Source organism: Cryptomeria japonica, chromosome 7 (genome assembly GCF_030272615.1).
Source record: "Cryptomeria japonica chromosome 7, Sugi_1.0, whole genome shotgun sequence".
In the NCBI taxonomy this organism is placed as follows: domain Eukaryota; kingdom Viridiplantae; phylum Streptophyta; class Pinopsida; order Cupressales; family Cupressaceae; genus Cryptomeria; species Cryptomeria japonica.
Window position 1 is genome coordinate 310,944,916 of NC_081411.1, and position 25,880 is coordinate 310,970,795.

Sequence of the window (25,880 nt, forward strand, 5' to 3'; positions counted from 1 at the left end):
AAAACTGTATTCTGACAATCACTTAGCAGTGAACCTAAATCAGACTGAAATTAAGTTCATTGTGTTCAATATTTAAAAATATAAAATTACCTAATCATATAAATCTGATCCAAACTTAACAGAAGGTAGGGAGGAAAGCGACAACTCGATGCACAGAAAATATCATACTTAGCCAAATTTTAGGATTTTTGCAATAAGGGAAACTTGATCAAGGCATGGAGGGTGGCAAAACATGCTCAAGGGAGTCCATATAAGATTTCTTGGATTGATTATCACTAATGGACCACTAGTATGGAGAAGGTGAACAACTTCATGGAGCGCAATACAAAAAGAACAGGCACATAAATATTGAGGTGCCAACATAACCAATCAAACAAAGGCAATAATTTTGCATGGTGTGGAGAGTTTGGAAATGAATTAATCCATTGACATTAGGAACATTCCAAATGCTCATTTTGAGAATTTGTTGAAATAGCCTTAATTGACCAATAGGGTTCAAGTAGGAAGAGGTCCAAAGAGTGCATAGATAGCCTAGTTGAAGGTGGTTGAATTTGTGAGCCTTAGCATGAGTTAAGTTGAGAAGAAGGGAGTTAAGGAAAGCTTTGCGAAAAGGCATAAGTTCTAGCCGAATATCAGTTTGGATGAATTTGTTTAGTTACAAGCCCAATGCTTTTAGCCAATGATTTAGTTTGTTGTGAATATGCATTGTATGCATGTCAATTGTGTTGCACTGTGCGTGTTAGAGGTTAAGTCTTGTTGTGATTTGTGTTTTGGTAAGTCACATGGTATGTGTTTGAATTGTGACCTTGTGAACTACTGTGTTTTGGTTTTGTGTTTAGTGTGTGTGAGAGAGAGGCACGAATGACTTTGCAAATTAAGGCCTTAGTGGGCTATTTAAGCCACCCTTGTAGGTATGGAGATAAATAGTCATTTGTGATTTACCAAAAGATTGTCATCTTGGTGGGGTCGTGATATTGGTTATCTCAATGAATAATTGGACAATAGTGTCTTGTACCAAGGTGTTGCTTTGATTCCTAGGATGATGGTTGCCTTGGTGAATAACTAGATAGCATTGCCTTGACATCAAGGTGATTCTTTTTCACCAAGCTTGGGCCTAGTAGTGTAGCAATAGCCATCCTGTACCATGTTGTGGTTGTATGTGTGACTTGTGTGGTATTCATGTGAATTTGTGCTTGTTCATGGGTATCAAAACCTTAGGATTTCTAGGCTAGTTGTAGATGCTTGCTTGCTGCCACGCTCCTCACCCACACCTTTGTGAAGCCAAATGCTCATTATGAGGGTGGCTAGGTCGGACAACAATTTGGATGCTTGGGTTGGTGTTGAGAGGCTGACAATTCTTGATTGGTGCTAATAAAAAATGGGTGAAATCTAATCCATTGTCTAACTTATTAAACTCAAGGTTGATTATGAGTTTTATATTGTATTTAATTTTTGAGTAATTCCCAAATTGTTGTAGGCATGAAGAGGAATTGCAATAAGCTATAAACGAAAGGCTTTTGGAGATTGTCATAAGCTGACCCAATATGAATGCAAACTTGGATGATCTTCAATTTCTTATATGTAAATAGAAACTAATGGTCTATTGGCCAAAAACATTTTGAGCTAGATTTTGTATACACAAGGCTGTAGCCTTAATGACCACATGTAATTAAGATTCCACCTTTCGAGAAATTTGAGGATTTTAACATTTGGCTCATGAAATGGTTATTGGTTATGTACACAAATGTAGAAGCCCAATGTTGTTAGCCAATGATTTAGTTTTTTGTGAATATGCACTGTGTATGCCAATCTTGTTGCATTGTGTGTGTGTCAGAGGATTGTAACATTTGGTACAGAAAGGTACAAAGGTAGAATTTTGATGTTGTTGGCCAACGATTTAGTTTGTTATGAATATGTATTGTGTGGGAGTGCCAATTGTGTTGAAATTTTGTGTGTGTGTGTGTGTGTGTGAGAGAGAGAGAGAGAGAGAGAGAGAGAGAGAGAGAGGTTAAGTTTGTGTGGGTTTGAGTTGCAACTTTGTGAACTAGTGTGGTTTGGTTTTGCGATGAATGCATGTGAGTTAGTGGCAAGATTGGCTCCACAAATTGAGGCCTTAATAAACTATTTAAGCCTCCCTTGTACAAAGTAGAGCTCCATAGGTGTTTGTGATAAAGCTAGATGATGGCCATCTTGGTTGAGTTTGGATATTGGATATCTTGGTAAATAATTGAATAATGATGCCTTCTTGTAGTAAGGTGTTCCTTGGATTCCTAGGATGATGGCTTCCTCGATGAATAATTAGGTAGTGTTGCTCTACCTTGGCAAGGTGTTGCCTTGACATCAAGGTGGTTCTTGTTCACCAAGCTTGGGCCTAATAGAAGTAGCAATATCCCTCCTAGACCATCTTGTGGTTGTATGTGTGACTTGTGTGCTATCCATGCGAATTTGTGCTTGGTCGTGGCAATCGAGACTTCAGAAATTCTAGGCTGGTTGTAAATGTTTGCTTGCTTTCACGCACATCACCCGCACCAAGCTGAATACTTGCTGTGAGGGTGGTTGGGTGGAACAACAAATTGGATGCTTTGAGTTGGCCTTGTGAGTGTAGTGTCCTAAATCAGATTTTTCAATGATAATAGAAAATTTGAACATAAATAATAAACTTCACCAATCTACAATAACAAAACTAGGTGGTCAACACCAATAAACTAGCTAGTCACCACCAAAATTGCACAAATTGAACCAGAAATTATACAACTTTTATATTGATATAATTATTATTTTTATAGTATAATGGCCTTGTGTGATTGTCATTACAATAGCCATAACGACAAATACAAAATCTGAAATTAGCAATGCTTAACTCACACACACCTTGCCAACCAAAGCACCAAAAACTCTCCAATATTCTTCACAGCAAGTTTGATATTCCTAGCTCCTGGAAAGGATTAGGAACAACAAAAATAACAACAGCAAGGAATCCTACAATAGCACACAACACAACAACAAATTGACACAAACATTGCACTCCAACTGCATATACTTCTCTTGCAACCTGCAAAAAATGAACACACACTAAATAATTGAATGTCCTGTAGATCTTTGAAGCTCCGATGCAATCCCTTAATGAGAATGCCCTCCTAAATCAAAGGGTTTTGGTCCTCTGACTCTTGTAACTCATGGGTTTTTGTCCATAGAAGGATACTTGAACGCAAAGTATTCTAGAAAATAAAGTGGCATAAGATGATGATCCTAAATGGAATAATTTTAAAGTTTTATATGCAGCAAGCTACACTTGGGCACCCAAAATCCCATGCCACATTTTGGAGGGAAAATTAAAGAAAAATAATATCCAAAAATGTCTCCTTAATTGGCAGCAAAAATGGTGAATAGCAACTATCATATGCTCCATTTAAGTCTAAAATAAATAATAGATGTGCTTGGAGGTTTACAATGCCCCTGCTTGCTGACAATATTAAATTTAATAATTAATTGTCCAATAAAATATGAATTATCAGGATTAAATTAAATATTAAATAAATTATGTTCCCTATGATTTGCTATTAACCCACAGGAAAATAAAATGGCTTAATAATCAGTCTGAAGTTACTATTTTTGGAAAGGGGACATGACAAGTCCTCCCTCCCTAAGATTGTTTGTCCTCAAGCAATGCAAATTAGGATGCTCAAGTATCTCATGCCTTCCCACATGGCATCCTCACTAGTAAGTTTTTCCATTTGATTAGATATTCTGTGATGCTCTTATTTATCAAGTTTTTCACTTTGGTATCCATCACCTCTTTTGGACCCAAAATCGACTTTACCTCATCATTGAGGGATGGAAAATCCACTGAAGGCACAATATGCTAACCTATAACTTTTTTTAAGCAAGATACGTGGAAAACATTTATGAATCCTTCTATACTATGGAAGCTCCAACTCATAGGCCAGTTCACCTATCCTCTTCACAATCCTATAGGGTTCATTGTATTGTGGATTGAGCTTTTCAGCTCCACTCTTCTTAATAGTATTTTTCCTACATGGCAGCAATCTCAAGAAAGCCGAGTCACCCACCTTAAAAGATCTATCTGTCCTCTTCTGATTTGCATAAATCTTTTGCTGATTTTGTGCTTGTTGCAAATTATCCTTTAGTGCCCTCAATATTTATTGACTTTGATTAATTGGCACCTGCTACAGGTACTCTATTATCTAAAAGCAATTATTCACCAAAAGAAAGTGCATCAGTGACATACCAATGGACATGTGATGTGAAGTATTGTAGTAGTATTCACCCAAGTGTAACCACTTGATCCATGCAGTTTGCTGATTTAAACATAGTTTCTTGAGTACTCCCAATCCATTTATTCTTTATCACTATATGACCATCGGTTTGTGCATCATAGCTGGTACTTGGTGTGAGTTTTGTACCTGTTAAATGACACAATTCTTGCTATTGCTACCGTTGACAATGTTTTTGGGCAAGCCATGCAACGTAAATATCTCCTTGAAGAATACATTTGCTACTTGAGGTGCCTTGAAATCTAAAGCAGTAGCAATTCAATGTGCATTGTCAATCTATTAACCACAACATAAATTATAAATACAATCTCTACCTTTGTCATATCCCAACAATTTTCTTACAATATGCTGGTTATTTAATTAAATTCTTTGATTTATGAACAATATGCAAATCTGGCTTGCCACATCAAGATTACCATACATGCAGTCAGATTATATGATAATAATGTAAACCCTAGGATAAGTAAATGCAATCAGATCCGGAAAGCACAAATTTAATAACCCTCCTCTCAGAATTCAACTCATAGGGAAAAACTATATTGCTGTGAACAAGGGGCCACACCTGGAATGATAAAATAGCCCTTATTAGGGTTTGAACTTGCTGTTGTGCAAAAATTGCAGTGAGTACATTGTAGATTTTTTGAGTAGTCTGCCAGTGGATTTCACTGTGCTCTGAGTTTTTGTTAGCTGGTCCCTCTCCTTGGAGCTGTAAATCTGCTAGTTGATGCCTTATGATTAAATGTTGGCCCATTGGGCACTAACAGGTTTTATTTGCTCCTCTAGGATGATTGAGTTGCATAGGTGATTAGGTCTGGCTCATCTTTTAGCCTTGGTAACCCTTGGAATTTTGTTTTGCATCTCAAACAAAGGGACTAGATGCCATGAGAATGCCTTCCTTCAATAGGCTACAAATTTTGCCTTGATCCGCCTGGTGAAACACTTGTTGGATTAATTCTCAAAAATTTTTGTTCATGACAAGTTGCAGATTTGTTAGGAAATAAACAAGACAAGGTTAGGTTTGCATCCTAATCTTAGTGGACAGCTAGGGTTTTTGTCGCAACTATTCGCTTCAGGAATTTCTCTCCAAAATTCTTGACAGTTTCTCCATATCTCACGCCTAGTGAACAAAATTTTATTTATACATGTTTGGAAAAATAGTGCTAGTGCCCAAACTAGGCCAACAACAAAAGATTTTTTTTTTTTCCATTTATTAAAATATGGGTTGGCCTAAAATTAGGCACCCAATTTGAATTTTCAAATATTTTATTTATTATATTTATTTAAATATTGCAGGTGGTGTTTACAAACACCCCTATAAAAAAAGTTGTTGGAGGCCGACTTAATTTAGGGAGTACACTTGAGTTGGCTAACGGTAAAAAACTTGTACTTTTGAAAGAAAGGTCACAAGTTCAAATCCTGCAGGGGCTAGGGTATGCATATCTTGTATTTGAAGCTTAGTTAGGTGCCTCCTGCATACTGGGAGTATGGGGAGTCCCATATATTGTAAGTCATTTATCTGTGATACCGGTTCTCCCCTTTTTTGCCTGGGTCCTGGTCCTGGTCCCAGGGAACCCAGCCGCCTGGGCAGGACCCGGGTGGGACCCAGGGCGAACCCAGGAGGACCCGGGTGAACCCAGGAGGACCCGGGTGAACCCAAGCCCGTGGGTTCCCAAAAACGAGGCCCACGGGTTAGAAAGCATTTAAAAACAATAAAAAAACAATATTTTTAATCTTCTAAATACATCTAAACCCTAATCCGCCCCTCTATAATGCATTTCATGCATCAAAACATGCATTCAACCTATTCTACTTGCATTTTTGAAGATTTTTTCTCTACAATCAGGGTTCTTAGTTTTTGTATTTTTCTTCGAAGGTGACGACTACGAAGGTGTGAGACACGCATCAAAGGCATAGGAATCACTGGAGAAGAAAGATTTAGCCATTAAAGGTAAGTGAATCTGAATTTTTTTCAAGTTTTCAAGAATTTTTCCAAGTTTTTTTCAAATTTTTAAATTTTTTTTTAAAGTTTTTTAAAGTTTTTTTAATTTTTTTTAACGAAGTCTTGTATATTTTTTTACACTTTGTATGCATAGTATGGGGTTATAATACCAAAATTTTAATAATTTTTTTCAATAATGTTGTGCATTCTCTTTTCATTTTAGGTGCACTATTCATATAATCATACATAATGGCTGGAACTGGAAGTGCAAGTGCAAGCTCTAGTTCAGTTGCAAATGTCCGAAATGAAAATACCCCCTTTAAAATTGATCAAGATTCACCACTTTGGCATTATACAACAATGATCAAGCCAGTGTCTGGTGGTGGGGGTTTTGTTTGGCAATGCAACCATTGTGGCACTGAGTATACCAGCTCATACTATCGAGTGAAAGGCCACCTTTGTTTCATCCCTGGGCGTGGAATAAAATTTTGTAAGGGATCAGATGGCAAGGGGCTGCCAAAAGCTCTAGTTTTGGGATATATTAGAGAACAAGAGGAAGCTGATAGGAGAAGTAGCAAAGCAAAGACTGATCATCCTCTTGTCCATCAAAGCTCAATGTCTAAGAGGCCTTCTAGTAGCATGGGCTCCACAAGACCAGCTGGTTCACATCCTTTCATGCAAAACCCACCAGTTGATGCAGTAGAGAATCAGAATGTTGTGGCTTCACGGAAAAGAGGCCCATTGGATTTTGCCTTCAAAAATGAACTGAGAGAGATTGCAGATTCCAAAATTGCACGTTGCCTTTATGGCAATGGGCTTCCTTTCAACCTTGTTAGATCACCTTACTTTCGGGACATGGTGCATACTCTTTGCAATACACCTTCTGATTATGTTTGTCCAGGGTATGAAAAGGTGAGAACCACCTTATTGGCAAAGGAGAAAGCATCCATAGAGTTACAGTTGAAGGTCATCAAAGATACATGGCAGGAAACAGGTGTGACCATTGTTTCTGATGGATGGAAAGATTGTAAAAATAGGCCATTGATCAATGTTATAGCAGTGTGTCCTAAAGGGGCAATGTTTTTGAAAGCAGTGGATTGTGAGGGGCAAGTGAAAGATGCAAGTTTCATTGCCAATATCTTGATAGAATGCATTGACATGGTGGGGCCTCAAAATGTTGTCCAAGTTGTAACTGACAATGCTAAAAATTGTAGGGCAGCAGGGACTATAGTGGAGGCTACATATGGTCACATCTTTTGGACACCATGCGCAGTACACTCACTCAATTTAATCATGCAAAAGCTTGGCACACAAATTGATTGGGTGAAAAAACTATATGCGGAGGGCGAGGAGATTCAAATGTTTGTGACTAATCATCATATGTCACAAGCCATTTTCAGGACCTTCTCCAAGTTGGAGTTGTTGAAGGTAATTTATAATTACTAATTTTAAATTTTATTTTTTAATTTTTTAGTTTTAAATTTGTATTTTTTATAGACTTGCATTTGATATATGTTGTGTATTTTGTTATGTCATGTTAGGTTGCTGAAACACGATTTGCATCTCACACGCTCGTCTTAAGACGACTTCTGAAGGTGCGAGACGCCTTGAGTTCTATGGTCATCAACAGCTTGTGGAGTGTATGGAAGCAGTCCCACACAGAAAGAGCTCTAAAAGTAAGAGCATTGATCCTTAGTGAGAAATGGTGGGATGATGTGGAATATGTTTTGAATTTCACTGAGCCCATCATGAGCATGATCAGGTATGCTGATACTGATCGCCCATGTTTGGGCGAGATTTATGATGGCATGGATTGCATGGTGGAAAAAATAAAAGAAGTAATAAATAGAAAAGAAAATGACCCAACGGAAACATTTTTCAAAGTTGTGCAGAAAATTGTTGTTGACCGTTGGAACAAGATGACCACCCCCTTACATCTCTTAGCATTTGCTTTGATGCCAAAATTTTATAGTGCAGAGATGCTTGCAACACCAAGGAGGGTGCCACCATATAGAGATGCAGAGGTTGCTTCTGGCTATAGGGCTGCCTTTAAAAAGATATATCAAGATGAGGAGACAAGAAATATTGTCATGAGGGAGTTTGGCCAATTTGTATCTGCAAAAAATCATGATGTTGTAGCTCTTAATGCTAGATATGGGATGGATGCTGATGAGTGGTGGTATGTACATGGTCAAGGCTCCATTTACTTGCAGCCTCTTGCAATTAAACTTAACTCCCAAGTATGTATCTTTTTATTTTTTATTTTTATAGTTTTCCAATTCCATTTGATGCTATCATTTTTTTATTTTATAATTTTAATTTGTAAATTTCTAATTATGTTTTAACTTTTAACAGGTTGCAAGTTCTTCTTCAGCTGAGCGGAATTGGAGTACATACTCCTTCATCCACTCAGTCAAACGTAATCGTTTGGGTGCAAAGAAAGCTGAGGATTTGGTCTACGTACACTCCAACCTTCGTTTGTTGTCACATAAGGACCCTGAATATAGTGAGGGTGTAACAAGGAATTGGGATCTAGCCCCTGAGTGTGCTGATTTAGATGCTACAGTTGCACAACTTTGCCAAGTCTCTATAGACGAGGCGGTTATGGAATTTGAGAGAGACATAGCTAGTGGGAGTGGCATTCCATTTGATATTGGTTCAATTGATGCTGAATTTGAACCACTTGATGACCGTGAGCTTGGGTTGGATGCTTCAGATGAAGATGAATATGGAATTTAAATCCCATAGATGGCTTGTAATTTGAATGTTTAACTTTATACTTTATTGTGTCATGACATTTTCACATTTTGAAACTTGAAACTTGAATATTATCTTTTTTGCAAATTATGAATATGATATTACATTTATGATTTATGATATATCAATATCAGAATATTTATTGGCATTGGCAATTATGGATTTATGATTTATTGATTTATGATTTATCTGTTATCATCTATGTATCATTGTATGGGAAAGTTACATTGTATGTTTGATGTTTCATATTTGTATGCTTGAACTGTGAACATATATAATTTTGATGTTTGAAGTTTGAACATATACATATATATATTAAAAAAAATTAAAATATATATATATATGTACGGACGAACCCGTACCCGTACCCAAATTTTTTTTTTTTTTTTTGCCGAATCCGCGAACCCGTACCCGAATCCGAACCCGAATCCGAACCGGAACCGGTAACTTAGTCATTTATAGACCCAAAAATAGATTGCCTGATATCATGGACTATAAAACAGAATTTTATTTAATTTATTCCTCAAATTGCTTGTCCTCAAGCAACTTCAGGTTTGGGTGCTAAAAAATCTCCGCTCCTTCCCATGTCATATCCTCAAGTGGAAGATTCTTCCGTTTCACCAAATACTTTGGAATGACTTTGCTTCTCAGCTTCTCTCTCACATCACATAAATGGATTGGACACAAGTTCCAAGTTGGAGACAAGATTGGCTGCACTCAAGCAAAAATAGATTCAAGGGAGAAGAAAAAAGCTAAAGCCACTACAATATGGCCCATTTGGAATTGTTGAACAAGTGGGTAAAATGTGTTTAGATTGATTTTGTAAGCATATATGAAGGACCATAGTTGGCAGACTCCTCAAGTACCCTCCACTTTTTTGGCTTGGCGAGTAACTTGCCAAAAAGTTTATAGAGTTTTCTTGTTGAGTTTTTGATGATTACTTGTCGAGTATTTTGTGAAAACCCACAGAGTTCATGTAGAAGACTTGCATGATGCATGTGGGACGTGGAAAAAGCACAAAAAATCCATTGTTTTTTGGCTTATAAAAGCCAACAGACCTCTCTCACTTCCTCACACAACAATCTTGCATACATTTGAGCTAATTGCAAGTTATTTTAGTTGAATTTGAGAGGCAAGTTAGTAATTTATTTTTTGTTTCTTGTAAGCATTTAAAGTTTAAACCCATTTTAATTGCTAAAATCTAGCATATAGATTGTAAACAATTCCCAATTTCATTATATTTAGTAGTATTTACAATTTTACTAAAAGAAATTGGATCTATGAACTTTTTTGTTCATACTGTTTTTAAATGAAATGATTGTTTTTTTGTACAAACAAATTATTTTTCTGATTTATACCTTTTTTTTTGAGATTAAACTTAAAAATCAACTTTATCTAATTTATCTTGAATTTATACTATTTTTTTGTATTTAAAAATCAACAGTGTACTTTGTAGGTTAGTATTGATGGCAAATAGAGTACCCTTGGCCTGTGGATCAGGTTCCCACTTTGCATCAGACTCAATCTTAGCCTAGATGATGGTAGTTATAGGAACTCCTCCCTCTAGAGCTAGAAACCTTGCTTCGAAATATGCTGTATAGGGATCAATGCTTGTGATAGTCATTTGCATAAGATGCTATAATCTATATCATAGAGGCATCAATCGCCTCAAATATCATCTTGTATGCATTACTCATCATGATGCGAAGCTTTGTGACAAGAGCAAAGAAGAGATAGATGCACACCTTGCATTGATGGAAGAGAAACAACTACAAAGGGAGAAGACAAGTAGCATCCATAGCTAGTGCTCATGGTATTCAATTGCAAGTAGAATTAGATGAAGATATGACATTCAAAGGCATAAGTGGGCTTTGTTTGTGGTCCACACATACGAAGCACATTGGCATCCATTTTATCTACTCTAAGTAGAATGCCTACATGGATATGATATAGTTTTCTGTACCTAGAAACATTTCTAGAGTACAACTGTCATAGGAAGGTACAAGGTGGAACAAGGAATTATAGGGTGGAACAGGGAGGTGCACTAAGAAGCAAATAAGGCATGTGTTGGTACTTCAACAATCTTCCCTTTAATGTGGCGGACAACCCTTATTGGGAGAATTCGGTAATTGCATTGACAATCATAGGAAAAGGCTTCAAGGCGCCTTCTTGAAAAGACTGAAGTCAGAATTTGCTCATGGATCCATTTGAAGAGACAAAGTTACATGTGGAAGAAAAAAAGAAGCAATGGTGAAAGTATGGCTGCACTATTCTTTCAGATGGGTGACAGATGGAAAGAACTGCTTGCTTATCAACTTTCTGGTAGCATTAAATGGTGAGGTAATTTTTTAAGTCAGTTAATGCCTTTGAAACAGTAAGAAATGCATAAACTTTGAGTCTAGTGTTGGAGGACTTAGAGGTGGGCATAGATAAATAATGTAGTGCAAAATATTATTGATAATGCAACAAAATATGTGGCAGTTGGGAGATTGCTCCAAGAGAGGCATACATCACTCTTTTGGACTCCTTGCATAGTGCATAATGGCCTTGACCTTCTGTTGGAGGACATAGGCAAAATTGATTGGGTGAGACTAGTTCTAGAAGATGCAAAAAGCACAATAAAATTTATTTATAATCATCCTTGGGTTCTTAGTTTGATGAGAGATCACACCAAAGGGAAAGAACCGGTGTGATCGGGTGTCACAAGTTTTGCAATGATCTTCCTGTCATTGCAAAACATCATTGGTTTGTTGACTTCTTTGGAACAAATGTTTATGAGTCAAGCATGGCTAGACTCATCATACTCAAAGAAGCTTGAAGGAGAGAGGATTTCGAGTATAGTTTTTGATAATCTCTTTGCACAAACAAAGATCGTCAAGGTAACCTCAAAACCTTGATTTAAAATTTAAATTGAATATTTTATTTTATATTTTTATAATTATTTACTTTCATTATAAATTTGTAGATGTTGGAGCCCTTGATCAGAGTTTTGTGCTTGGTATGGGGATCAAAACCCAATGGGGTACATTTATGAGGCCATGGATAAGGCCAAAGAGTATATTTGGAACTATAATAAGGGGGCAGACTTTAATTTTATCCCATTTGAAAGATCATTGATCGAAGATGGGACAAGTAACTCCCTCAGCCTATTCATGTAGTGGAGTATTTTCTCAACCCCATTTTTTTTTGTTCGGATTGCTTTGCAGATCCTAATGTAGAGGTTGTCAAGTGCTTCTCGACATGCATTGAGAGTATGACATTTGCGGTTGAGGTGAGAGATCTCATTGTTCAAGAATTGTAGAATTATAGGACTAATAGGGGTTATCTCTTTTCTTTGGCACCAATTGTCTGACAAAGAACCACTCAGTCACTTGGCAACAAAAAATGGAGTCTTTATATCACATGCATCTTACAAGTTACAAATTTCAAATTTACAAACAATGGTAAAATATGTTTTGCTTACTAACTCTTGAGTATTTTGTAGGTTCTTGGTGGGAAGATTGGGGTGCAAATACCCCAATCCTTCAAAGATTAGCCCTTTGGAGTTTGTTTCAACCTTGTAGTGCATCTTATAGTGAGTGTAACTAGAGTTTGTTTGAGGCCATTCACAAGAAGCAGAATAAAGTAATTCAAAACGCCTCAATGACCTTGTCTTTGTACAATACATCCTTTGGCTTTGCACAAGAAAGGTAGAAGATGAATTAAAGGAGGTCATTGATTTGGATGACATTGATCCTCATGCGATTGGGCATGGCGAGATGAGGTGTCATGCCCACTTTTTACATTAGAAAACACAACAAACACTTCCCTTTCTTCAACATCATTTCATACACAATCATCCATTTCCATATCCCCGTTCTCTTCATTATAGACTATAGAAGGATACTCATATCTAGAAACTAAACATTGTGGGTACTAATACACAAAACCCCCAAAATGGGAGTCATGCCCGCTCAAACGCCATCATACGGATGACCTAATTCTCATGAGAGGAGGTCTACTCCACACAAAACTACTTTACAAAATGACATTTGCTATGCAACAATTTCACAAACATATCTTGATTTCCCCAAAAAATCACATATTGCATAATGATCACATGAAAACAAGAACAATCCAAAAACATTTCACAAATACTACATTGTCTAAATAAGGGAATTTGGATCCTACCTTAAAATGCTTTCCAAACTTAGTAGATTTGTTGAAGTCCATTCAGGCTTCCTTATTCTTCCAATCCTTCTCTACCCTACTTTCTTTCCTCTCCAACTTGTAAAATTGTTCTTCCAAGAGAAAACCCAAAAGAGCAAAAAAGCCCTCTCCCAACTCAAAAGAACATATAAAGAAAATGCAGAAATCTTCCTCTCCCTAATTACCCCCACAACTAACCAACTTCGCATTTCTTGTCTTGAAATGGCAAGTTAAAGGTGCCTAGAAACATTTCAAAAGGTCTTTTTTGTTGAATTAATTGTCATTGACTATGTCATAGGGTTCCCGAATTTCATATATGAAATTTGAAATTCAGCAAATTTCAAAGAAATTTTAAAAATTCTTTTTTGTTGCCTTCACATTCGTACGTTTAAGGGCTTATCATATTTTTTTCACTTCAATTTGAATTTTGCATTGGCTTTTGTAGGGTTATATGCAACAAAAGTTTGAAATTGTTTTATACAAAAAAATCTTTTGAATGTCGTACCCAAACACAAATTCAAAATTTTGTAGGGTTTTATGCAGCTTTCCAACTGCTTCAGCTCCACAAAAGGGGCCAGGGCCCTTGACTTTGAGACGCAATATCTGTAGAAGCAAATACCTTGATGGTCGATACTTCAGTGAGAAACCATTTCATGCGATGTTCACCCACTCCTAGCTGCGACTCTTTTAGTATTTAATTTTAGATTTTAATTTTTAACTTTTGTTTTATTTATGATTTTCTAGTTGTTTAAATCAAATTTGATATCTTTAGTTTTAATTTTTTATAGAATTTATAAAAATTTAATAGTCAAAAATATTCATATCAGATTTTTAATTATAATATATTTATTAGTTAATATTGGACACTCAATATATTTATTTATCTACATAATAATATTAAAATTTTAAACATATATATTATTACGAAGTAATTGGTAAATATTTGCTTAATATTAACAGAGATAAATAGATCTTTATATACAAGAAGAAAGACGATGTTTCCTTAGGAAACGATCGTGAAGAATAGAAACATTCTATTCTAGCTAACAGCTAACTAAGTATTTACAGAATATTACAGTAGATAACCATTAACAATAAATATAAACTATCTATTATTGTAATACCCTCCCTTAATGGTTAATCTGTCCACTACACCAAGCTGTCCTCTGAATTTGACAAACTTATCTGGACCAAGTGGCTTGGTGAAAATGTCTGCAGTCTGATCCAATGTAGGAACATACTGCAAGTCTATGATCCTGTCTTCAACCAGCTGCTGTATGTAATGACAATGAACATCTACATGCTTGGTTCATTCATGGAAGACTGGATTCCGTGCTAACTTGATAACACCATCATTATCAACACACAAGGTGGTCGGTCCTGCTGGTGACATCTACATATCCCCAAGCATCCGACTAAGCCATACAACTTCACAACCTGCCTTAACTGCCCCTCTGTATTTGGCCTCTATAGAGGAGAGAGACACAACCCACTGCTTCTTACTGGTCCATGTGACGACACCGGATCCTAAACTAAACACATATCCAGAAGTTGACCTTTTATCGTCAACAGAGACGGCCCAATTTGAATCTGTGAATCCACGAAGTCTAGGATTAGAACTCCGAGAGTAGAGAATTCCATAATCAGTAGTGCCCTTCACATAACGAAGCACACGCTTTGCGGCTATCCAATGATCGGCCTTGGGAGCTGTCATAAAGCGTGAAATGTAGCTGACTGCGAAGCTGATATCAGGTCTAGTAGCAGAGAGGTAGATGAGACTACCTACTAGTTGCCTGTATGTAGTATCATCAACGGGAGGAGAATCAGAATGGGCTGATAACTTCAGAACTTTCTCCATAGGTGTAGATGCAGTCGTGCAATCCTGCATACGAAACTTGTCTAACAGAGCCCTAGCATATTTAGACTGAGAAATGAATATACCAGAAGGCTGCTGCCAAACCTCAACACCTAGGCAATAATGCATGAGCCCAAGGTCAGTCATGTCAAAAGATTGGCATAAACTCTGTTTGATTCCCTGAATCAAAGATGCCGAATTGTCGGTGATGATCAAATCATCCACAAAAATGACCAGAAGGATGATATCACTGCCAGTAGTTTTGATGTACAAGTTTGAGTCTGAAGAACTCTTGAAGCTTTGATCACTGAGGTACTTATCAATTTTCATGTCCATGCCCTAGGGGCCTACTTCAAACCATAGAGAGCTTTCACGAGTCTGAGAACTTGATGTTCTTCACCTGCAACCTTGAAACCTGGAGGCTGCGTCATGTAGACCTCTTCTTGTAGGTCACCATTCAGGAAAGCACTCTTGACGTCCATTTGATGGACCTTCCAGCCAAACTGTGCTGCCATGGCTAGGACTGATCCGATAGTGCTCATCTTGGCTGTAGGAGCAAAGGTCTCCTCATAATCAATGCCCTGACGCTGAGAAAAGCCTTTTGCAACTAAGCGAGCTTTGTACTTATCCAAAGTACCATCAGACTTGTATTTGATTTTGAAGACCCATTTGTAGCCAATGGGTTTCTTCCCTGGTGGAAGATCAGAAAGTTCCCAGGTGTGATTCTTCAATAGGCTTTGGTGTTCAGATTGCATAGTCTGTTCCCACTCTGGAATACCTTTGGCCTCAGAGTATGTCTGAGGTTCAAACACATTGTGAATGTTGGCCATGAGAGCAAAATTAACTGTCCCTGTAGGTTTGCTCTTTTTTTGAGTAGTTCTCCCATCGATGAGTTAATCATCCCAAAGATCAGCAAGTGTCTTGGCCCACCATTTAGGTCGGAGAGAAGGACCAACATTAGCATCAGGAGATGCTCTATGATCAGGTTCCACATCAGAAGAATCCAAATCCAAATCAGGTGAAGCATCTGCAAATCTGGGTGATCCTGTAGGAGAAGCCGGAGGTGTATGTACAGGAATCACCGGGATAACTGGAGCTACTGGAGCTGGAGGAGCCCTCCCATCTAGTAGACCTAATGGAAGTCTAACTCCCAAATCATGAGCCTTCAAAGGCTGGTCTGTTGAGTCAGGAATAGGAGAGACATGCATGAAGGGTCCTTGCTGCTCATCAAAGACTACATCACGACTATATAGGAGACGAGATGTCTCAATGTCGATCAAGCGGTAGGCTTTGTGAAGACTACTGTATCCAGTAAGCATAAGTTTCTGGCTCTTGGCATGCAACTTGGTGTGTGAAGCATCAGGGATCCAAACATAAGCAAGGGAGCCAAAAACCTTCAGATGACTGATTTTGGGCTTGCGACCTGACCAGGCCTCTTCCGGAGTCTTGCCTTTGACCGCCACAGTGGGTGACCGGTTCAAAAGGTAGACTGCAGTGTTAACTGCTTCTGCCCAAAACTGCTTCGGAACATGTCTGTGGTTGAGCATGGATCTAGCCATCTCAGTGATTGTTTTGTTTCGACGTTCAACTACACTGTTCTGTTGGGGTGTGTGGGGTGTGGTTAACTGGCACTTAATACCATGAATATCACAAAAGCTAGAGAATTCATTAGAACAAAATTCCCCCCCCATTATCTGATCTAAGAGCAATAATAGATTTCCCAGACTCTTTTTCAACTAGAGGTTTAAACTTCTGAAATACAGTAAACGCTTCTGATTTCTTTGCAAGAAAATAGACCCACATTTTTCTACTGAAATCATCAACAAACAACAGAAAATACCTAGACCCAAGAACAGAAGGAGTAGCCATAGGGCCGCAGATATCAACATGAACAAGCTGAAGTACCTAAGAAGCCCGCCATGAATCGCCACTTTTGAAGGGTGTCCGATGTTGCTTCCCAGCCTGGCATGCATCACAAACTCCAAGCTGCTGAGTCTGAATCTCTAGAAATCCAAGGACAAGTGCGTCCTGAGCAAGCTGAGCAAGATAGCACACATTTAAGTGCCCCAATCGCTGATGCCAAAGTGTACTGAGAGAAGACTGCCGAGCAGCCATAGTGAGGTCTTGAGAAACACCATAATCTGCAAGTCTGAAAAGACCATGATCCTCAAGACCAACTGCAACAATTGACTGAGTCTCCCGATCAGTGATAGTGCACTGATGTGAATTGAAGGTGACATCCAACCGTGGAGAGTGTCGCAGCATCTGACTAACTGAGAGTAGATTGAGTTCCATCTCCTGAACGTGGAAGACATCGAGGAAAATGAGATTCCTCTTAGCAGACTGAATCTGAATGTTGCCTTTGCCGACAATCGTGTATTCTTCCCCGCCACCAAATATAACAGAATTTGAATACCAAATATAACAGAATTTGAATAAGGCTGGTAGTCAGTGAACCAGTCTCGACGGTGGGTGAAATGACGAGAGGCACCTGAATCAATATACCATGTAGACAATTTGACATGATCTGTGGGTCTTTTAGCCATGAAGGCGTAAAAGGCAGATTTTGTTTGCTCAGTGTGCTCTGCACTGTTCGCTTTGGGCTGCAAACTAGATTGCTTAGCTTGGGTAGCTAAGCGCTTCCGACATTCAACCTTCATGTGACCATACTTGTGGCAGTAGTTGCATTGAATGTTCTTTTTCTTGGAGCCTTCTGATGCAGGAGCAGAGGGTTTTTGTTGAGAAGACTGCTGAGAATGAGACTTGCCCTTATCCTTGTGAAAAGAATTAGCAGCAAAGGCTTGTTCTGTGGAGGTGGAGGTGGAGGTGGAACTGCTACCGAACTGCTGTGTCCACCGATCTTGCTGAAGAAGAAGTGTGCAGAGATCTGTGAACTTTTGATCAACACCAATAGAAGTGATGTTGAGAGTTTCGATAAAATGCGCGTAGGACTTGGGTAAACTTTTAAGGGTGATTACCACAATGTCCTCTTCCTCCATCTTGCGTCCAATGGCAAGCAACTGATCACGGATTTCCTGAATCCTATTCAGGTGATCCTCGAGCAATTTCCGCTCATCCATGACAATAGAAAACAGAGAGTTCTTGAGAAAGAAGGCCCTGCTTTTATTAGAAGTCTCATGTAGGGTTTTGAGATGCGCCCATATCTCGGCAGCTGTTTTGCCGAATGGAATCTGAGGGAGTTGATCATCAGCTACGAATAATTTGAGAAGCATCACTGTCTCCCGATTATGCTGGTCATATGCAACCTGATCAGGACCAGCTGTAGTTGGACGCTGAGTAGTACCCAAAACCACCTGATCGGTGTCGCGATATTCAAAGATGGTTAGCATCCACTGCTTCCACGTGCTATAGTTCCGACCATTGAACTTCTGATTTCCCTCGAGTAGAATATTCGTTAGAGATGCCATGGCACAAATTTTTGTGAAAAATTGAGAAGGCACATACTTCGAGGCAAAATGTCGGAGGACCCAGAAAAAATGAAGAGGCACCCATAAGAGAGCTTGAAAAACCCAAAAAGAATATGCTGTTCGAATTTGGATCCGCTTGCTCAAAAATCGAGGCACCCAAAAAAAACGGATGATAGCCCAGTTGAGCTCTCCAAAAACCCACCACGAATCTGTGCTCAGAAAATTTTTCTGATTCAATCTGGAGGGTCAAAACCCTAGCCAAAAGTCAGAAAACGCGGGTTTGACCAAGTTGCAGGTTGTAGAAAAAATGGCGGGTCTGTACTGCGCTGAAAAATGCCGAAAACCCTCGCCAGACAGACGCAAACAGGAAGAATCCCGTTACACGAGATGAACACAGTCCTTAACAACCTCGAGAAAAATAGGATTTCAAAAAAATAAGACGGAAAAAATTCTTCATGAATTTTTGTTTGAAAAACTTTTGAAAACAAAAAATTTCTGAAAATCTGCAGCAAAAGAAAGAGGCCCCAAAAATCTCAGAAAAGAATTCACAAATTCTTTATCCAGGCTGTGATACCATATTACGAAGTAATTGGTAAATATTTGCTTAATATTAACAAAGATCAATAGATCTTTATATACAAGAAGAAAGACGATGTTTCCTTAGGAAACGATTGTGAAGAATAGAAACATTCTATTCTAGCTAACAACTAACTAAGTATTTACAGAATATTATAGTAGATAACCATTAACAATAAATAGAAACTATCTATTATCGTAATATATATATATATATTTGCTTGGTAATGGGCCAAAACCGAATCGCTTTTGACTGGAGCTATGAACTAGTGAGACCACATTTTTGAGGGGCCTCATCCTCATATTTGTTCGCCATTAACACCCTTATATCTCCTTCTGCCTGTTGGTGTTGGAAATAAGCCACACCCGGACCGATGATGGACTGGTCCAAGAGGGGCCAGTAGCTCAGTGGTAGAGCACTCCAGCAGCGTATGGAAGGTCCTAGGTTTGAGTGCTAGCTGGTCCATGTCTCAACATGGTATTAGAGCGGGGTCGCAGGTTCAAATCCCCTCGAGTAACGCTGAGGGGGAGATTGTTGGTAAGTGTCCAACATATCCCCTTGGGATTTGTGACATGGCCTAACAGCCTCTTGTGAGATCCTTAGCTAGGATGGTATCGGTTTCCTAAACAAATGCATCTTTTGGGTGAAATGGCCAGCTCAATTTCCAATAAGTGGTATCAGAGCTAGGTCTAGGCTAGGAGCCCCAAGCACACGAGAGGTGTGGCTTAAGGGGGGGTGTTGGTGTTGGAAATAAGCCACACCCGAACCGACGATGGACTGGTCCAAGAGGGGCCGGTAGCTCAGTGGTAGAGCACTCTAGCACCGTATGGAAGGTCCTAGGTTCGAGTCCTAGCCGGTCCATGTCTCAACACTGCCGTCCTATCTTCCACACCTAGGCATCACCTTATCTCTCCATTGCCTGTGTGTGGAACACATGGGGCTCGAGCAGACTCGAACCCAAGACCTCTCATGTAGGAGGCTCGCAGCTAACCATTGTGTTGTGGGGTCATCCCTTTTAAACATATTTATATTATAATGTATTAAAATTTAATATAATATTATTTTTTTATGGATTTATCATTTATATTTTAAAAAAGCAAATTTGTATAAAGCAAATTTAATCATGATTTTTTTTTTCGAATTTTTCTTCTTGTCGAACTTCATTCGAATTTTATTGAGGCCGAAGTCGAACATGAACTCGAACCTTGTGACATAGGTCATTGATGTCAAAGGAGAGATTTTAATTAAAAACAGAAATTTAAGGAGCAGAGACATATATATATGGAGCAGATTATTTGAGTAGTAGAGACATATTATATACAAGGAGCAGATTTAAATAAATAGGAGAAAATATTAAATATAATGGAAAGCCAATTAGTGGCCGACCCCGTCTCCTTTGTGGCTTTTTAAAATTAAAATATAATTTTTACAAGAGGGCCTACCCCTGTAATGTTCTTATCCTTAAAAAATCAGAAATATAATTCAGCTCTGAAAATTTGATTTAACAATAGTTATACCATTTACTGAAAACATCCAAACTAGCTAACTAGTCTTGTAGCAGAATAGACAACCATTGAGTGAACTCTCCAAAAAACATTATTGCATTGACTTTCTGATATGTAACAGCATATAACAGGTCTGAAAATTATATTTATAACAGCAAACCAAACTATGGCTTCACACACCAAACTCCTTTACATAAATCATCAAACTATCCCAAAACAATACTACCCAATCTACTCCAAACTTCTCCAACTGTCATAGTTTGTTCATCAAATGAAAATAACATTACTGATTACAGACTCAATAACAGCAGCATATTGCTGTAACAGGTTTATAAATCTCACACAACAGAAAAATCACAACACTCTGCTTAAAAAGCACTCTGAACAACACTCGAAGTAAACCTGGAAACTAGAGAAGCAGCAATAAACAATCCACCAAATTTCCTTAAGCCCAACTGCAATCTCAGATTGAGAATACTCTCTATGAACAAGGGTTTTTGTCCTTTGCTCATACAATGCTCATGGGTTTCCGTCCACAAGCTCTCTCCTTCAACGGGGTTCTGTCCATTGAAGAAGCTTCTTGCAAATCTGCAAATGTAGAGAAGAAAATAATGATCAACAACCCTAAAAATTACCAAAATCCCAATATTTGTATCCATCATGCATGCAAGATTTGGGTGCCCAAATTCAAATTGCCTCCTTTGGAATTCCTGCTAATTTAATCATGACAGTTGCCAAAAGTTCTCATTGACTTATCAAGGATTCTCCTCCTCTTGTAACAACAAAAACTTTCTAAAATTTCATCCTGCAGCAACTTTCCCAAAATGGCACAAATTCATATTCAAACTCCCTTGGAATTGTTACTAATTTAATTATGATAGTTGCCAAAAGTTGTCATTGAGTTATCAAAGATTTTCCTCCACTTGTGACGGCGAAAACTTTCTAAATTCATTCTGCAACAACTTTCCCAAAATGGCACAAATTCCAACACCCCACTAAGTGTTTCTATAATTTTAATTTAATATTTAAATGCCCTTTTTGATATTGAGAATATTTGGACATTTCTAAATATTAAATTAATTATTCTTCCTAAGCTTGTCCAATTAACCCATGGAAGAATAAATGGGTTAATAAATTCCAAAATTAAATTTTAAATTAAAGGGGACATGACAACCCCCTAGAGATGGACACCCTATTTTGAAGAAGTAAATAGAAAATATAATAAACATTTGTTCATGTTGTTGGTCGACCTCGTTAAGGAAATATATATATATATATATATTAATGTTGGCCAACCTGGTTTAAAGGAGGTGACCATTGGATGAAGGGGCATACTGCAGTTGTATAAATAGAGGATTGCAGAGGATCATTTTACTACCAATTCATTGAATATTATTTGTATTTCTAGAGCAGATTTACAAGAAAGAAGAGCAGATTTTGAGAGCAGAATTTATGAGATTAATCTGTCTTATGCTTGTGTAGCATCTATGATGAATTTATGCAAGATTCATAAAGGCTTGCTGTGAAGACATTTCAGATTTGTGAGGATACTTTTGAAGATCATATTGCAGATCTGAGTGAAGGTTAAAGAGCAGAAATTCAAGGCAGATTTATGTGAAGGAATGGACAGAATTTTTTAAGGCCTTGAAGGGATTTGGGGCAGTTCCAACAACATTATAATCACTTTGCTTTCCAAGGTTGGTGCCTTCTACTTTGCAAGTTCAGAAGGTTGGAGCCTCTTACTCAAAGAGATTGGTGTCTCTTGTTGAGTTGGTGCTCAGTGGAGGGGATTGGTGTCTCTTGTGGGTTGGTGCCTACAAAGTTGTAAGAAGTTTTGTATAAAAAACAATATTTTGATTTGGTTTTCTCTTGCAAGGGTTTCCATGTAAAATTGTGTGTGCATCTTGTGTTTTAATTTGCTAGATCTTACTTGTGGGGTTGTCTTGATTATTGCTTATGATTGCTAAAGTTATAAATTGAAGAAAAAGTTGTTCTTATACTGATTCACCCCCGCCCCCTCACCCTCTTAGTATAAGTGTGTGTGTGTTTTCTTCAATTGGTATCAAAGTGGGTTCCTTTGAAAAAGCCTAACCACTTGAAGGAAAGATCTTAAGAACACACATGGCGAGTCAAGAAGGGTTTTCCTCAAGCTGAGCTCCATTGTTCAACAGGAACAACTGTGCATTCTTGAGTGTAAAAATGCACACTTATTTGATGGTTCATGGATTTGATATATGGCAATCGGTTGTGGATGGCTATGTGGCACCATTTACTCCACCTACGAATCAAGGCAAAAAAATGACAAGTGAGAATAATGCTAAAGCTATGAATGCAATCCTAAGTGGGCTAACCAAATGTGAATTGGTCAAAATCATGCACTGCACTTTGGCGAAAGAAATGTGGGATAAGCTTCAAATGACTTATGAAGGAGATGACAAAGTGAAAAAGGCTAAGCTTCAAATCCATAGGAGACAATTTGAAAGTTTAAAGATGAAGGATGAAGAAAATGTTGTTGCCTATTTTCTCTCTGTGCATGAAATCGTAAACACTATTTGTGGTCTTGGAGAAGAGATTGAGGATGAGTTTATTGTGCAAAAAGTATTAAGATCTCTTCCCATGAGATTTGATGCAAAAGTTCTGGCTGTCGAAGAAATGAAGGATCTAGATACCTTGGAGATGGATGAGTTGCATGTCATTCTTATGGCATACGAAATGAGGACTGAGAATGGAACAATGTCAAAATGAGAAGCCACCTTCAAAGCATGAAAAACAAAGTTCCAACATCAAGCGAATGTTCAAGTGATGAGGAAGAAGCTAACTTTGTAAAGAAATTCAATAAAGGATCTAGCAAGCACAAAGGTAAGTATACTCTTAAATGTTTTAATTGTGTAATATAGGTCATTATGCTGCCAAATGTCCACAAGTTGGACGTGAAAGTAGTGAAGAGGAAGAAGTATATCATGACAAGGGAAAAGACATGAAAAACCATCATAGCAAGAAGTAAACTCAAGGAAAATCCAACAAGAAGAATTTTTGAAGACACAAGAAGAGCTAATATGCCCAAGGAAGTAATAGCTCATTTGAAAGTGATGAAAGGTTTTCAGACAGCAGAAGAGAATAAATTATTTTCATGGCCAAGGAAATGAGAGAAGAAGCTCCAAGGAGCGAAGATAAAGAAAGTGAAAAGACTGAAAGCAAGGAGGATACTATAGTGGATCTTGAGGAAGAAATTACCATTGCCATTGACGAAATCAAAGACTTAAGAAGAGGAACTCAAAGTTGAAAGATAAAATTTGAGAAGATGGTGAAAAATTTGAGAAGACAATTGTGATGTCCCCATCTTTAACCTAGAGGGTTAACAAACAATAAATACTTTTGTGGTCAAGGGAGTGGCAAACCTTGAGCACCTATAGCTAGATGGAAGATAGTAGAAGTAAATGTACATAGACAGTTAGAACAATAAAGCATCTGGAAAATCATGAAGTCTTATGAATAAGACGATTTTCCCTTAGTAGCACCCACAATCAGTACATTTGATAGAGAACGTATGTCAAGCGATTGTTCACTATGAAGAAAATCATCACGGCTTCTCAATTCTACTTGAAGATATACTGACAGAAGATTAGAGCCAATCGACCATAAAACATCAACATAATAACAGTTGATACTAGGATCTAATTTGTCATGGTTCGGTATCATGTTAAGTATTGACCAGAACTAGAGAAGACCAATAATCACGTAACTTTGAAGATGCCAAGCATTATATGATACAGATCGGAAATCGATTAAGGCATACCCAGTGGAGGGAAGCAAAGATATCGATGAAATCTAGGAGGCATCGATTGATGATAGTGAACAACTATATATCAATTGTGAGTAGTGCTGATAAAGGATAGAGATTCTTGTATCAAGGGTGTTGTAATATGCAAATTGAATATGCTTACAAGTAGATCAACTAAGCCATCCTAACAAGCATCGACTAATAATGAAGATCGATATTAATTGGAGGACAGCAATTTGTAGGAGACAACTGATCTAGTGATTAGTCAGTGATTGTGTTAATATCATCTTGAGCATTATTGAGTGTATTATGGGGCATGAATTTTAACATAAGCAGCGATTACAAGATCTATTGCTGTAACTTAAGAATGACAGTGATTATGAAGATTAGTTGATATTCCTTGATCAGCAAAAACATTAGTTATGAAGAAGTTTGATTGGGAAGAGAGGCTCCAAAGAATGCCATCCTTTTGGTTTGAAAGGTATAAGAGCAAGTTCAAATACATTCAATCGATCATCATTGGAAACTTATCTCTTCTATTTATCCATATTTGGATCTGCTCTTTGAGCAATTGCCTTATTGGCTTTTTATTTGTTGCATATGTTCAAACACAAGATCAGAGACAGCACCATTGTTGCAAGTAAGAACTGATCATATCAGAAATAGCATCAGACTTGTTGCAAGAACATAATTCCACATCTGAAACAGCAACATATCGCTGTAAGCGATATTGTCATACCTCCACATTGCATCTATTGAAGGTTTGTATCAGAAACAGAAATTCAATCACTATAAGCGATTATAGACAATCTTATAGCATATCCTCCATTTCAAAACAGAAAAGGCTACATCATATTGTGTAACAAAATCATCTTTGCATGATTCCTAAAGCCATATCAGATACAGTAGCAATCTACTTTCAAGTCTTTATGTTAACAAATACAGATTATACATATCAAGATAATCTTAATATTGTCTATACATATACATAGTGACTTAATCACTTTGCATATTGCCAATTCACATATTAGAGATATCAGTGATATAGTTATCAATCATATACATAAGCATTCATAAGTGGTATCATAGATCATCATTCTTTGTGTTAGAGAGAGACTTTAAGGAAAGAAGTGTCTTGCAATTGATTATTAGAAGTTTTTGAGGAAAGAAGTTTCTTGCAATTGATCTTTGCAAGTTAGTTGTCCCTATATCCTAAGTTATAAAATAAGGGGACATTACAGTGGTATTAGAGCCAATGAACCTGCCAGCCTGTGGGGAAATGTTTCAGATTAGTAGAAGATGAAAATTTTTGAGGACAATTCATGGATAGACTGAATCCATCCATGGCTCAGTATAAAAACACTGAAGAGAAATTGACTCAATTGTTGGGCAGGCTAAAACAAGTAATTAATAATGGCAACAAAGAAGGCAATAAGGATCAATCCATCAACATTCAGAGTCCAACTAGACATGTTTACAAGAAGTTAAAGGCCAATAGTAACAACGTTCCCATCTAAAGAAGAACTCCAAGAAGGCATTAAACCCACGATTGGTC

General features: G+C 37.7%; 2 protein-coding genes across 2 annotated transcripts in view; both read left to right on the forward strand.

The window, feature by feature from the left end:
- The window catches only part of LOC131047301 (prefoldin subunit 5), a 54,562-nt gene that overhangs the window by 13,020 nt on the left and 15,662 nt on the right, over positions 1-25,880 (forward strand). The window lies entirely within an intron of this gene.
- On the forward strand, positions 6,016-9,072 carry LOC131856339 (uncharacterized). The gene is made up of 4 exons (XM_059208020.1): positions 6,016-6,243; positions 6,458-7,662; positions 7,776-8,474; positions 8,590-9,072. Exons 2-4 carry the CDS (start codon positions 6,484-6,486, stop codon positions 8,971-8,973), a joined length of 2,262 nt encoding a protein of 753 aa, XP_059064003.1. The 5' UTR covers positions 6,016-6,243; positions 6,458-6,483; the 3' UTR covers positions 8,974-9,072.

Excerpts from the sequence above, each read along its gene's own strand:
- LOC131856339 (XM_059208020.1), top strand. The coding sequence starts at position 6,484 with ATGGCTGGAACTGGAAGTGCAAGTGCAAGCTCTAGTTCAGTTGCAAAT. Across the intron at positions 7,663-7,775 it reads CCAAGTTGGAGTTGTTGAAG|GTTGCTGAAACACGATTTGC; the intron begins GTAATTTATAAT and ends ATGTCATGTTAG. Across the intron at positions 8,475-8,589 it reads CAATTAAACTTAACTCCCAA|GTTGCAAGTTCTTCTTCAGC; the intron begins GTATGTATCTTT and ends AACTTTTAACAG.